This window comes from Notechis scutatus, chromosome 1 (assembly GCF_049901735.1).
Source record: "Notechis scutatus isolate UNSWTSFEM ecotype Mainland chromosome 1, rNotScu1.2, whole genome shotgun sequence".
In the NCBI taxonomy this organism is placed as follows: Eukaryota; Metazoa; Chordata; class Lepidosauria; order Squamata; family Elapidae; genus Notechis; species Notechis scutatus.
Genome location: NC_142009.1, coordinates 43,721,561 through 43,736,075, shown reverse-complemented (window position 1 = coordinate 43,736,075; position 14,515 = coordinate 43,721,561). Strand labels below are relative to the sequence as shown.

At 39.9% G+C, this 14,515-nt stretch overlaps 1 protein-coding gene and 1 long non-coding RNA gene across 2 annotated transcripts in view; one reads left to right on the top strand and one right to left on the bottom strand.

Annotated features, from left to right (window-relative positions):
* Positions 1–1,407: 1,407 nt before the first annotated feature.
* On the top strand, positions 1,408–11,548 carry LOC148132765 (uncharacterized). The gene is made up of 2 exons (XR_015749143.1): positions 1,408–2,271; positions 8,595–11,548. It is a non-coding gene; the product is annotated as an uncharacterized LOC148132765 (long non-coding RNA).
* The window catches only part of SLC22A7 (solute carrier family 22 member 7), a 27,134-nt gene continuing 18,438 nt past the window's right edge, over positions 5,820–14,515 (bottom strand). The window contains exons 8-11 of the mRNA XM_087962628.1: positions 11,791–11,899; positions 8,560–8,766; positions 8,001–8,086; positions 5,820–6,329 (exon numbers count right to left, since the gene is read on the bottom strand). Of these exons, the coding sequence (XP_087818754.1) occupies positions 8,017–8,086; positions 8,560–8,766; positions 11,791–11,899 (386 nt within the window). The 3' untranslated portion in view covers positions 5,820–6,329; positions 8,001–8,016. The remainder of the gene's footprint in view (positions 6,330–8,000; positions 8,087–8,559; positions 8,767–11,790; positions 11,900–14,515) is intronic.

Genomic DNA, 14,515 nt, shown 5'->3' with positions numbered 1-14,515 from the left:
CTTTCTTTCTTTCTTTCTTTCTTTCTTTCTTTCTTTCTTTCTTTCTTTCTTTCTTTCTTCCTTCCTTCCTTCCTTCCTTCCTTCCCTCCTTCCCTCTTTCTTTCTTTCTTTCTTTCTTTCTTTCTTTCTTTCTTTCTTTCTTTCTTTCTTTCTTTCTTTCTTTCTTTCTTTCTTCTTCTCTCTCTCTCTTCCTTCCTTCTTTCCTTTCTTTCTTTCTTTCTTTCTTTCTTTCTTTCTTTCTTTCTTTCTTTCTTTCTTTCTTTCTTTCTTTCTTTCTTTCTTTCTTTTTCTTTCTTTCTTAAATGTATGCCCATCTATTGAGTGAAACTTTGGGCAGCAAACTAAATATGGAAATATCAACATTCATAAAACATACTAAAATGCCTCCATTCAAGATCCCCCTCATTAGAAGCCACAAAAGGCAGTCTCTCCAAATATCCACAGCATAGCTCCAATGGCACCAATGCCAACAGGCCAGGAGGGTAGGGCTATCCGAAGGCCGTTCCACGAGTGCCACCACAGAGAAGGCACACTTCCTAGGATCCACCAGGTGAGGCTGCTTCACTGAGGGGGCCTGGAGCAGGTCCATTCTGCCAATCCAACAGGCAACATTGCCCCCCCACCCCACCCCATGAGGGACAGGCAGTCCCACACATAATCTGACCTCATGTCTTACAGGGTTTAAAGGTGGCAACTAATACCTTGAATTGTACCTGGAAGCCTGCGGGGAGCCAGTGTATCTCATGTAGCAATGTTGTTATGTGGGCATACCTTGGTGCACCCAATGCTACACATGCCACTGCATTTTGGACAAGCTAAAGTTTCCAAAAGCTTTTCTTACCCTCCAAAAACTAAGAAAGATACGCTGAAGTTCTTCTAAGTAGTTTCCTTTATTATTCCTCATTTACTGACAGAAATCTTACCAACTAAAGCAGTATAAACAGTATAAAGTATAAACATACACTCTGAAATAGAGGAGTCATCTTAACTGCCTTTCTCCACACAAGCTACCTAAACTTCACTCTCTTTTGCTCCTCTGGAATTTAGTCCCTTCCTCCTGGGAATCCAAAATACATCCCATCCCATCTCTCTAAGGGCTCTTCCCCTTGAAGGGGTCAGCCCTGGCTTTAAGGTGGTTGAAGATACTCTCAGACCAGTGGTGGGATTCAAAAACTTTTAATACTGGTTCTGTGGCCGTGGCTTGGTGGGCATGGCAGCGGAAGGATAATGCAAAATCACCATTCCCCTCCACACTCCGCTAACCTGCTTTCCAGCTCCGTTCTCCTGTGCAGGGCAACAAAAGAAAGACCCAGCCAATCAGCTGGGACTCGGGAGGCAGAGAATAGATGGGGGCAGGGCCAGTCAGAGGTGGTATTTGCTGGTTCTCCAAACTACTCAAAATTTCCACTACCGGTTCTCCAGAACTGCTCAGAACCCGCTGAATACCATCTCTACTCCCATTGCCAGGGTTGATTCAGCTGGTAGCAAGTAGGCAGCAAAGGATACCAGTACCACCTTATCTGCAAGATGTATTGGGCTGGTTCTGGCTTTCCAGTTTGCAGGTTCCATTTGGTGTTTCTACAGAACCCTGATGTCAAATACTGAAGCTTCATTCTAAACGTTAGTGTGGGCAGGCATATAGCAAGAATGAAGGAACAAGAATTTCATCCTATGCTCAGTCCATGAAGTTAATCATACTCTAGGACACCGGCTCATAATCTTTTATGTGAAAACCCAGGGCAACATCAATATTCCTGGTGGTGAGATCTGAACAGCTGTAGAACAATCTACTATGGACCATAGAGTAGGTTATGAGGTTCTTAAGAAGAAGGATAATAAAATAATCAGCTTTTCTGCATATCTCCACATGGTTGGAGATAATCCTTGTGGTCCCCATCTCTAAAACCTATGACGTTATTTTCTGGCTACCTTGAAAAAACACATCTGGAAATCTCAATCTATGCATACTGTGTGTGCATGTTGCTGCAGGAGCAGGCATGTTTCTTCTTCTTTAATCTTTTACTGTTACATGGATTAAAAATCTCCATCCTCCTCTTGCCCTTCTCACATGGTTTGTTTCAGACAACTCCCTACTGCTACCAGCATGCACGTGGTTTAGCTCTACAAATATTTATCTGGGCTTTAAAATCACAACCTGGAAAGCAGCACCTGGGATTGGCCACCAAGTCATGTGCAGAAAAGCTGTCTGTGAAGGTCTCTCATTCGTGAATGAAAGTTGCCTGGGATTTTGTTCTCCTTGCCTGACTGCTGGTAAGTGAGCACTAGTTCTTTTTGGATTTTACAGGGATTGGCTTAGTCCCTCCCTGAGGAAGTGGTGGGAAGTCTAAAGCTGTGGTTGTAAATGTCCTAACGGTTATACTGAGAAACAAGTGGGAGGCAGATACTCCAAAATAACTTGATTGCCCTAGAGCGAGGAAACAAGACTTGGACTGACAAAATACAAGGAGAAAGGAAAGCAATTAAATTGCACTTTGCTAAACTTGGGTGGGGGGGAGGCTCTGGGGCAAGAGGCAGGGCATATTTGTTGAAAAAGGAGAAATTCTTCATGACTACTTGAAGAAAACACTGTTAGCATTCTAATATTCCTGGTAGGATATAAACAGGATCCTGCTCCTTCTTTTCTTTTTAAAATGTTACAAAATGATTTGTGCCTGAAATGAACAGTTAATCAGTTAATGGATATTGCATAGGGGAAATCAGCTTGTATCAGAGCTGTTAGGAATATAAGTCACCTAACAGCTATTTGGGTTAGAAATATATAAACCAGGATAGTCATTTTAAAACTGTATCTTTAAGAAAATGCAAAACTGCAATTGGGTGTGGTTACTCAAACAGCCATAAGATGGAGCCAGAAACCTGGGTTGTTTAGTCTTAGTCTCAGAAGAGGGTGTGTCTGAGTGAGTATCTCTGTTTTCCTTCTGTTGGAAAGTATTGCTGTTCCTCCAGTTCTTCTAATTGACTGATATTACTGGATTTAATGTAAGTCTGATACTGAACTGTTTTTGACACTGGAATTTGATATTTGGATTATCCCTGGATGAAAACTGACTGATTTTACCTGTGAATGACTTTGGACTGCTTATTTTGGACTTTGCTTAAACCTTTCTAGAAGTAAAAACCTACATTTACTGTACAGTGTATCTGTGTACTGTGTGTGTATTATTCAAGCACTTCTCTCAAATACGTCTCCCTGTATGCGCTCATTCTCCTAACGGGGAATTACCTCAACAAGAGCGATCAAAAGGCCAGTACAACCATTGGAACATTCTCCTTGAAAGGGCCTCTTAAAACATCTCTTTTCTGCTGAAAGAAGCATTTGTCCTTTGCAGATGGAATGTCATTTCCACTTTCTAGGACCACAGTATGCCACGGTCTCTGTTTGGAGAGGTTTGCATAATTTCAGTGTCTGCTAATTCATACAGAGGGATGCCAGTTGGGGAAGAATGACATGGAAAAGACTTTGAATAGGAGAGTTGTATGTCTGCTGCTGAGATTGTTGCCAGATGGTCACAGCTGGGCAATTTCCAGACCCCTTCCCCCTTCTTAGTGTCATTTCCCCCCAACTAGTTTGGGCAGTCTTCAAGTAGAAAGGAGGCACATGACCTGCCTTCAACTCTTTAAATAAAGAAAAGGTAGAGATTGCTGTCATGCCCTTGTTAGAGTCGGACTCTGAGGGAGAAGAGGAACAGTCGACAGGGAGTGGAGGTGTGGCTCAGGAGGCTGTGGAGGAGGCTGGGGAAGGGCAGAGGCCAGCTGGGCAGTCAGAGGAAGAAACGGGCCCATCCCCTCTGCATCCTAGAACACACAGGGAGGAACGGAGAAGGAAACAACTTGGCTTACGAGAGAGGAAGCGGCCATGATCCTCCTCATTGGTTGCAGCTGGGGAGACTAGTATATAAGAGAGATGATTACAACACAGTGTTGCCAGAAGCAAAGCGTGTTTTATTTTGGGCTGAAGTTATCTTGGTTGGCTTGTAACATTTGCCCCCTTAGTTCTATAAACGAGTTATGTTGTGGCCTGTAAGGTGCAGAACGCTTATGCTCCTTGAATTTGGTAATTACTTATCCTGGTCCATTATGGAAATTTCATCATTGTAGTTTGTTTGGTTTTTTATTTCATCTCTATCTGCTCATTAACTTCAGACTGTATTGCTTTCTTTTGAAGACTATTTTTGAGTACATTTTATCTCCAACTGAGAATTATTGAACAGTGGGGCCAAGTTGGAGGCATTAAAGGACATTTATTTACGTTTTGGATTTTTCTACGTTTGTGTTACACTCCGGGTCATCACAATTGCTCTAAATCAAGCTGAACTCTTGGCAGCAGTAGTATTTCTGAGCAAAAATACAGAAGTAGTTTGTCTTTACCATCTTCCAAGATGTTTTTTTCATCATCCTAATCTAGTTAAGAACCCTGAAATTTCCAGTGCTCCTCCACCCTAGTACTTAACCTCTTCCATCATTGTTCTGTGTCCAAGCTGCAGGAGTTCCTGGGAATAATACTGGAGCTCTTTTGCTTGTAGTTTCTTCATATAATCAACAATGTATTGTTTCTTCAAATAGGAATTTGTGATCTCATAGGGAGGCAAGGGAATCCACCTATCCTATAAGGATTGAGCACATGTAACACAGTTTCCCAGTTGTGGTTTAATATTTATTCAAATGTAGATTTTTGCTGCCCTCTGCTGGATAGTACATATGAAGATCACAGTCAAAATGATTTATTATTAGCACTCTAAAAGATAGCAGTGGGGTTCCTTCTTAAAGGCAGTTATGCAGCATTTCCTCTTTATAGTTTTCTCTTTTAAGTAAGCCAGTAGGCTGTGTCTTAACATCCCTAATATAAGCAAGTAGTTGTTACCAGCCTACTCTTATGAATGGAAAATGAAAACATGCAAATTAAATGTTTTGAGTTATAGAAAGCCACTTAAAATGTAACAATTTATGGTGTACCTTCATGCTACAGCGTGCTAAAAATCCCACAGGTCCCTAATATAATTAAATGGAAATAAATCAGTATAAATTAACTTTCAGGCCTCCAGTAAGGGGACACTAAAGCAGATCCTTATTTTGAAAGACAAATTAAAGTATTTTTGTGACCACTTGAAGAGATATAGACATCCTATATCCCAAATAACATTCTGGACTTTCCCATTTATCTGACTCAGACAAAATATTTCATATTATGATATGTTTCTTTACCTGTTCTGTATGTGTGTGTGTGTGGCCTGATCTCAAGAAGCCGCCTCAAACAAGAACCAGGAAGAGGCATCTCATATAAGGGCCTAAGCTCTGTAGGTTCACTAGAAACCAGTAGTCTCAACAGAAACACACAGCCTGAACCTCACACATGGCTGTGTTTATCTGGTTTAAGATAGCAAGAACTGAAAATCATAAATTCGGTCCCAGTTTTATACACCCAGAAATAAGATGCAGGGCAAACAGTCTCCAAAGGAGACACAAGAAAGAATTAGAAGACAAACTGAATCAGGTTTCCAGGAAATAGTCTTGGCAGCTGACTTTAACAGAGTAATCGACAAGACCATTCTAGACTGATATGTGGGCATACATCAGGGGTCTCCAACCTTGGCAACTTTAAGCCTGGTGGACTTCAACACCCAGAATTCCCCAGCCAGCAAAGTGTTGAAGTCTGCCAGGCTTAAAGTTGCCAAGGTTGGAGACCCCTGGTATACATATTCACCAGAAAAAAGATATCCTGGTGTATTTCCCACCAAATAATATAACTTTCATTGGCATCAGTGAAAATCCCAGGATGTGAGCCTCTTCATATTCTACCTGGCCTTTAGACAGCAAAAGAGGCAGGCATATAAGCAGGGTGACAAGGAGGGTCAAAGACTAGTAAACATCAAAGGAATGTTAGGTGGAAACACAACGAGGAAGAAAACAGTAACATGTAGGCCTCAGAGTTGACTTGATCTATAGGTTAATTGGCTGAGGAACCTGACACTTCAGGAATGCAGAAATAATGACAGCAAGACTTTCTAATCCTTTTTCTACAGGAATATCTCCCATCAGTTACAGTCAGCAAAATATATCTGGATGGTAAAACTTCTCACAAAACATATAGGCCTTCTTAGCCTGCTCAAGTTGATCCTTCAGAACATTTGGTACTTCTCGGTTCTGGTCTGCTGCTGGCACATAATTCAATAGTGGAAAGAGGCAGCTCAACTATTGTTCTGATGTAGTATTTGTTTGCTCCATTTATCCATCAGTTGAGAAGAACATGAAACCTTCGGCAATTCTTTCCCATTCTGGGTATCAGTTGGTGGATCAGTTTCTCCTCCCATCTACAAATAAATTGCCAAAATTTCATGAGATCCATGCTCAGAATATTTATATCTTACGAGAATACTGAAACTGAAAGAGGCATGTCCAGTTTAATAAGAGAAAAGGTTAAATCACATACCAATCCCAGAGTATTCAAAATAGTCTTCTCAAAGTATGTGTAAGTAATAGCATATTTGGAAAATTGTAAGGAAAGAGCCTCTCTCTCTCTCTCTCTCTCTCTCTCTCTCTCTCTCTCTCTGTGTGTGTGTGTGTGTGTGTGTGTGTGTGTGTGTCTTTAAGCATGGTTAAAGAGATACTGGGATTTAAGCCATGGTGGTACAGTGGTTAGAATGCAGTACTGCAGGCTACTTCTGCTGCCTGCCGGCTGCCTGCAATTTGGCAGTTCGAATCTCACCAGGCTCAAGGTTGACTCAGCCTTCTATCCTTCCGAGGTGGGTAAAATGAGGACCCAGATTGTTGGGGGCAATATGCTGACTCTAAACAGCTTAGAGAGGGCTATAAAGCACTGTGAAGTAGTATATAACTCTAAGTGCTATTGCTAATTGAAATAAGTACAATAAACTGGAGTGTTGAATTGATTCTTCAGCACATTTACTAACAAAAGTCAATCTTATTGAACTTAATGGGGTTCATTTTTGCTCGATTGACATGTTTCATTGTTAATCTATGATTTTAGCCCCCCCTTCCCAAAGTATAAGTCTTTGGAAAGTGATGGATTTGCTTTTAAAGAGAGCAGCATTGCAATGAATGCAAGGGTACTCACAGCAGAAAAAGTCTAGGGAAGGATTGAAGATGGCTCTGCCAAAACAGAGCCAATGACCATGGCAAAGACCTATGAACCAGTGAGAAGAATGATTTCTTGCAACCTTTCCAGATAAGGAGAGGACAAGAGATCCAGCATACATTCTCTAGATCAGGGGTCTCCAACCTTGGCCACTTTAAGCCTGAAGGACTTCAACTCCCAGAATTCCCCAGCCAGCAAAGCTGGCTGGGAATTCTGGGAGTTGAAGTCCTTCAGGCTTAAAGTGGCCAAGGTTGGAGACCCCTGATCTAGATGACTGCTTCTGAACAGGAAACCACAGGATAGTGGGGTTCTGTGGGTTTAAGTGCTGGGAGATAACAGGATCAGTTATCTAGCTGGCAACATTAAAGGACACTAAGTTAATAAATCTCATTTTCTAACCACTTTTGGAAATTGCTCATTAACTACTTTTATGCTATTAGAGACCTTTGGAATGACAAGTTGGAAAATGCTGGGTGAATCTGACTTTAATCCCGAATGAAAGAAAATTTTAATCATAAGCTTAAAAATGTAAAGAATCTGAAATAAACAGGAAAACGCTGGATAAGATTTTGATCTTAGAAAGTTATACATGGACTCAGGATCCAGATAAAATTGGAATATTGACTCTTTTACAATAAAATTTTGGAATTAAAATTAAAAGACAAACAGCTTTTCGTGAGAAATAGATTCTGTTTTGGTTTTTAAAGGCATTTTGTGTATCAAAATGGAGGATGCTGACTGACTACCTGTATGGTATGGATGAATAATAAGGGAACACCCTACATAACTATATTGGATACTTGTATTATTCAGCTTATTTGTAGTGTACAAATCAGGACCTTCAAGCAAATGTTTCTACTTTGCCTCTTTCTGCAGCTTCACTTACCTAATCGTTCAGCAGGTCAGTTGTGTGATAATTGGAGAGGTGCAACTTCAGGTGCATCTCCATGCAGATGTTTCTTCCCTTTCGAACTATAATTAAAAAAGGGAAGGGGGAAGATTGAAGCTATTTGAAAAAAAAAATTGACTGAAGGAAAATAATAAAGGGCAGAGTCCCAGAAGGTTTATCCCATAAAGAGTATCCCAAAAGGAATAAGTTTTTCAGATACCTCTGATACAACCAGATGGTACATTATTTATGCACACATCTGTACAGACATAAAGCACATTCTTATACTTTATCGGGAACTACTCATATTGTTGTATAGCTTAGTCCAGGGGTGGGATTCAACCGGTGTTACTACCGGTTCGGTGACTACGTTTTGCTGTCAAACTCATGGCCCGCAGGCCAGATGTGTCATGTGTTGGCCACGCCCACACCCACGGCCACACCCAGTTTAGCAAAGGGAGGGAAGTCGCAGTACGTCCTGTGACGCCGCCATGATGCCGCGAGTTTGACACCCCTGCCACACAGTCTCCTAATTCTTGGAGAATCCCATTCACACCTTTGTTTTTCGATGTCCTCTATCGTTTCTGGCAGATGGATGCCTCGGGTCTCTGGGAGGAAGAAGGCTGATGAACCACACAGCACTGCCATGGCAAAAGCTGCCACTTGGGGCAGAGGCTTCCATATGCCATTCAACAGGAAGGCAAGCGGAGCCACAGATGCCCCTAAACGGGCCACGAAGGAGCAGTATCCTAGTCCACTCTGTCTAGAAGCAAAGGCAGGAAGCAATCAAAATGAGGTTGAAACCTGAATTCAAAGGACACAAATGATAGGCTGGCTTTAAGTCCACATCTGCATCCCTCTGTTTATCTATTAAGGACATAGTACACATTATAAGAGAAGCAAGCTAACAAGCAGAATCGAAACACATCCTGATATTAAAGACTTGATAATGTACCCAATACAAATGCACACATAGTTGCTCATTGATGGTTTTTTTATGCCACCATTAAGTAAAAACAAGTGAATTCAATCATCATCTCCTTTTAATGACCCCATAATCCCTTGCCAAGGAGAGTCTTGGCAACTGAATGGAACTGAGTGCTTACTAGCCGGATGCCCTTCCTGTTCCCAATGCGGAATTTTATTCAGCAGATAGATTCTCATTGTGCCCAGAGAGAAATATCTGACTCTACCTAGGATCAAACCCACAGCCTCCTGAATGTGAGGTGAGAGCGCCATGTCTAGGCCATCGCACCACTCTAAAAACAAGTGAATTCAATCATTAAGTGATTTCTGTTTCAATTAAAAACAATAGTTCTGAAAGAAAAAGGCAACTATGATCTTATAATCAACAATCTCTCTTCCCTTGATTGGCAATTTCTATTCACTGGATGCAATACTGTTGAAGAACATCACAACATATTCTTAACTAGAAATCAAAAGAGCCATCAAACTATATGTACCAATAACAACTCCCAAAACCAGGAAAAACAGATTACCCATAACAATAAGGAAGCTTCAATCCAAAAAGAGATCACTTTGGCGAAAAAACAAATCTGGTCACGTTGCCAACTTCAAAAGCCGATACAAAAATCTTTGCCACCAGATAAAAACTGAATGCACTAATTATCACATTAAACAAGAGGAAAACCTTCTATGCACAAATTCCACCCGTGCTTTCTACAATTTTGTAAACAACAAACTAAAAGACTCAAGGTCCATCCCACCCCTGAAAGGACCTAATGGCAAAGACTGCAACGACGACACCATCAAAGCCAACTTCTTTAACACATTCTTTGGCTCAGTATTTGTAAACAGCAATGGATTAAGCCCAGTACTTCCTAGTCGAACCACAGACAACTACAATGATCTAATACATATCGATTTTACAGAAGACATTGTTGAAAAAGCACTGTGCAATCTAAAACCATCCCTATCTATTGGACCAGATGGAATATGTACCTATTTCTTAAAAAAGCTATCCACTGCCATAGCCGAACCTCTAAGCATAATCTTTGAAAAATCTTTCAGGACCAGCTCCTTGCCTAACCTATGATCACAAGCCACAGTCATCCCCATCTTCAAAAAGGGAGACCCCAGCCTAGTTGAAAATTACAGACCAATCTCCTTATGCTGCATCACCTGTAAAGTCATGGAATCAATCATTAACCAATCCATCATCCTCCACTTAGAGACAAACAACCTACTCTCTAATAAACAATTTGGTTTCAGGAAAAAAAACTATCCTATAATCTTACACTGCAAAAACATATGGACTACACAACTCGATCAGGGCAAAGCAATTGACACAATCTACATAGACTTCTGTAAAGCCTTTGATTCAGTGGTACACGACAAACTACTACTAAAACTAAAATCTTATGGTATCTCTGGACAACTGCATAACTGGATAGAAGCATTCCTGTCAAACAGACAACAAATGGTCAAAATTGAGAGTGACCTATCAAATTTTGTACCTGTCAACAGTGGTGTCCCCTAAGGCAGTGTTTTAGGACCAACTCTCTTCATATTCTACATAAATGACCTCTGTGATCATATTAAGAGCAACTGTATTCTCTTCACTGATGATGTAAAGCTATTCAACACCACAGACAATATTACTACCCTCCAAAAAGACCTTGACTATGTATCAGAATGGTCAATCAAATGGCAACTTCAAATCTCAACAATTAAATGCTCTGTCTTACATATTGGCAAAAAAAATCAGAAAATAAAATACAAGCTAAATAGTCAAGACCTTGTTGAGGATCCAAACTCTGTCAAGGACCTTGGAGTACTCATCTCTAATGATCTAAGTGCAAGAGCCCACTGTAACTACATAGCCAAAAAGGCATTAAGAGTTGTTAACCTAATCCTACATAGCTTTTTGTCTGGTAATATCACACTATAACTAGAGCATACAAAACATTTGCTAGACCTATATTTGAATACAGCTCATCAGTCTGGAACCCATATCATGTATCTGATATTAACACAATTGAAAAAGTCCAGAAATATTTCACAAGAAGAGTTTCTGCTCTTCTACTCATTGCAGAATACCTTATGCCACCAGACTTGAAAGTCTAGACCTAGAAAACCTAGAACTACGCTGCCTCTGGTCCGATCTAAATATAGTATATAAAATCATACATTGCAATGTCCTACCTGCAAATGAATACTTCAGCTTCAATCATAACAATACAAGAGCACACAATAGATACAAACTCAAGGTTAACCGCACCAAACTTGACTGCAGAAAATACAACTTCAGCAACAGAGGGGTCAATATTTGGAATACTCTACCTGACTCTGTGGTTTCTTCCCCAAACCCCAAAAACTTTAACCTTAGACTGTCTACTATTGACCTCACCCCCTTCCTAAGAGGCCTGTGCATAAGCGCACCAATCGTGCCTACCGTCCCTCTCCTATTGTTTCTTTTTATTTTTCTTATAAGTATCTATCTCATGTATTCACAACTATGTTTATTCTTATACCTGTATCTTGTAAGCAATTGACAAATCAAATAAATACTAAAAATACTAAAATGGTTTTTAATTGATTAAATGATATTTTTATTCAGTCCTGCAGTTTCAGGCCCCAAAAGGCCTTGCATGATCTTAAATGTGCAAAAGCAAAATTTTAAGATGTATTGGAGAAAAAGGGGTGCACACACCAGGATCTAGGATTGTAGGAAATAGCAGTAGCTCTTTTCAGTCAGACCAAGTTCTTCTTGATCCATCATTTGATAATGCAATCAATTATTCATCTCGAAACATCTCTTCCTTACCTAAGAATGGTGGGATAGAGTTCTGAAGAATACAAGAAGACTATAGTGAAGGCAGCTTCAGCAAATCCTTTGCCTATGATGGCAATCACTGAGCGCAAAATCCCCTGAGCTGGAATGAGAAACAGTTGTGTTGTAGTTAGCCAGCAGCAAGTGCGGATGGCTGAGGAGAGCAAGGACTCAGATGAGGGGCCAGGACCATTAGGGAGTGGACTGCTGCCCTCAGAGATTGTGGGGGCTGGCAGCAGTGATGATGAGGTTCCCGAGGAGCCTGTGCCAAGTGTGCATGGGTGCAGGATTGCTCATAGGAAAGAGCAGTTACAACGGCACAGGGGACTCGGAAGTAAGGCTGCAAGGTAACGGCCCCTCGTTCAAGAAGATAAAAGCCAGCTGTGAAACTAACCTTCTTTGCAGAAGGCAAAGACATTTTGAAACTTCAGCCTCGTGGACATTCTAGTATCCTGAGTTAATATTTGAAGATTCTTATTTTGCAAATTATTTCTTGACTGTTATCTTTTGGCAAGTCTCACACAATTTGGCAAGGCTTGTGCTTATCACAGCTAATTATTTTGTAAAAGCATTACAAGGTTTCTGTTCTTTTTGAATCGTGTTTGATTTGTCGGAAAAGGGCATGGGTCAGAACAAGCTGACATCTTGAGAAGCATGAGTTCATACTCTGTCATTACTGTTAGGGATACACCCTAGCAGAATGTGCACAGCAGTCAGGCAGGCAGGCAAATATGTGAGATAAATGTTTTGTGCAGCTTACACTCAGTAAAACAGATACACTGTGTTAGTTAAATAGTTTATTCCAGTAAGAGTTTTAGCATAGTCAAACAGTCCATATATCATTCAATAGGTCAGTCCGTTCGGGGATTATTCAGTTGCAAAGTCCAGTGTCGAAAAAGAGGTCAGTAAACTTACAAATATCAATCCAGTAATATATCTTCTCGCAGTAGAGATATAAAGAAGTCAAACCTCCTTTCTTCCTTCGACGTTCAAAAACTCAGCAGCAGGGAATACGCAGTTAGCAAACCATCAATCCAGCAATCCAGCAATCAAGTAGGTTCTCTTGCTCCCTCTTATGGCGGTTTTACAACCGCACCCAAAATTACATGCTTTGCAGTTTAAAGTGACACACACTTAAACTTACTATCATAGTTTATATATATTATTTTACCCAAACTACGTTAGGTAACCTTGTTATTCCTAACACACTCCCCTTTTGGGTAATATAATAATATATATATCTATTTACAACCTTAACCCATAGTCATCACAACTTTCTTTGTGTTTGACTGAACCTTGGGCTTTCGTAAATTGATCAGCAATATTTTCTTCAGTCATACAATATTCCAGTCTTATCAAACCATTTTTTACAGATTGCCTTACATTCAGATATCTAAGATCTGTATGCTTAGATCTCGTTTTCACAGCAATATTTGTAGCCATCCGTATGGCTGCTTGATTGTCCTCATATACTACAATGGAATCATTAACAGTTATTCCCATATCCAATAACAACTGTTTATACAGAATTAAATCAGTACATAATAAAAATAGACATGAAAATTCTGCTTCCATTGTGGACATACTTATGTGTTGCTGTCTAATTGACCTCCAACCAATCAGTGCTTTTCCTAACAGTATAGCCGTACCTGAAGTTGATTTCCTAGTGTTTATGTCTGTTGCAAAACTTGCATCAGCATATGCACTTAAAATCAGATCATCTTTTGGCTCCAAATACAATGCATAGTGCATTGTCCTTTTAAGATATCTTAAGATACGTTTTGTCGCTTGCCAGTGTCGTTCAGTGGGTTCAGCGTTGAATCTTGCCAATTGATTAATGCTATAGGCAATATCTGGCCTTGACCAATTACTAATGTACGATAAACTACCAATTAATGATTGATAGATAGTCTTATCGAATTTTGGACTTTGAGCATCAGTGTGGCCAAATTCCTGACTCATTGGAGTTTTTGCCGGTTTACAAAGTTCCATCTTGTATGTTTTTAGTAATTGATAAATCTTATCCTCTTGAGATATCTTATAGCCACCTTTGGTTTTATTTATTGTTAATCCTAGATACTGTTTTATCTCTCCTAATTGCTTTAATTTTATCCTCTTACCTAATAATGATATTATTTCAGTAGCTTCATTATTAGTTTTTGTAATTAAGGCAATATCATCAGTGAACAACAATAACAATGACACTGTTCCATTTGTCTCTTTCTTAAATACACATGGATCAGCTAAACCTGCTTTAAACCCTATATTGTTTAACTCCTTAACAATATATTGGTTCCATTCGTAACCAGATTGTTTTAATCCATAGAGACTCTTTTTAAGCTTCCAACAGTCATTATTTGTTTTATCATCCTTAATTCCTACAGGTTTCTTTAGGTATATAGTGTGCTGCAATGGTGCATGCAGATAGGCAGTTTCTACATCTAAGTGATTTATAACATAGTTCTTCTTAGCTGCCCACACTAAAGCTGCTCTCAAGGTTGTTGCTTTTAGACTCGGTGCAAATACTTCATCATAATCACATGCAGTTTGATTAAATCCTTGAGCTACCAACCTAGACTTATGGGTAACAGTCCCATTTTTACCTGTTTTTAATTTAAATATCCATTTACAGCCAATGGACTTTTCACCTGGAGGTAATTTAACATTTTCATAAACTTCCATTTGTTTCAATGAATTTAATTCTTTCTCCATTGCTCTA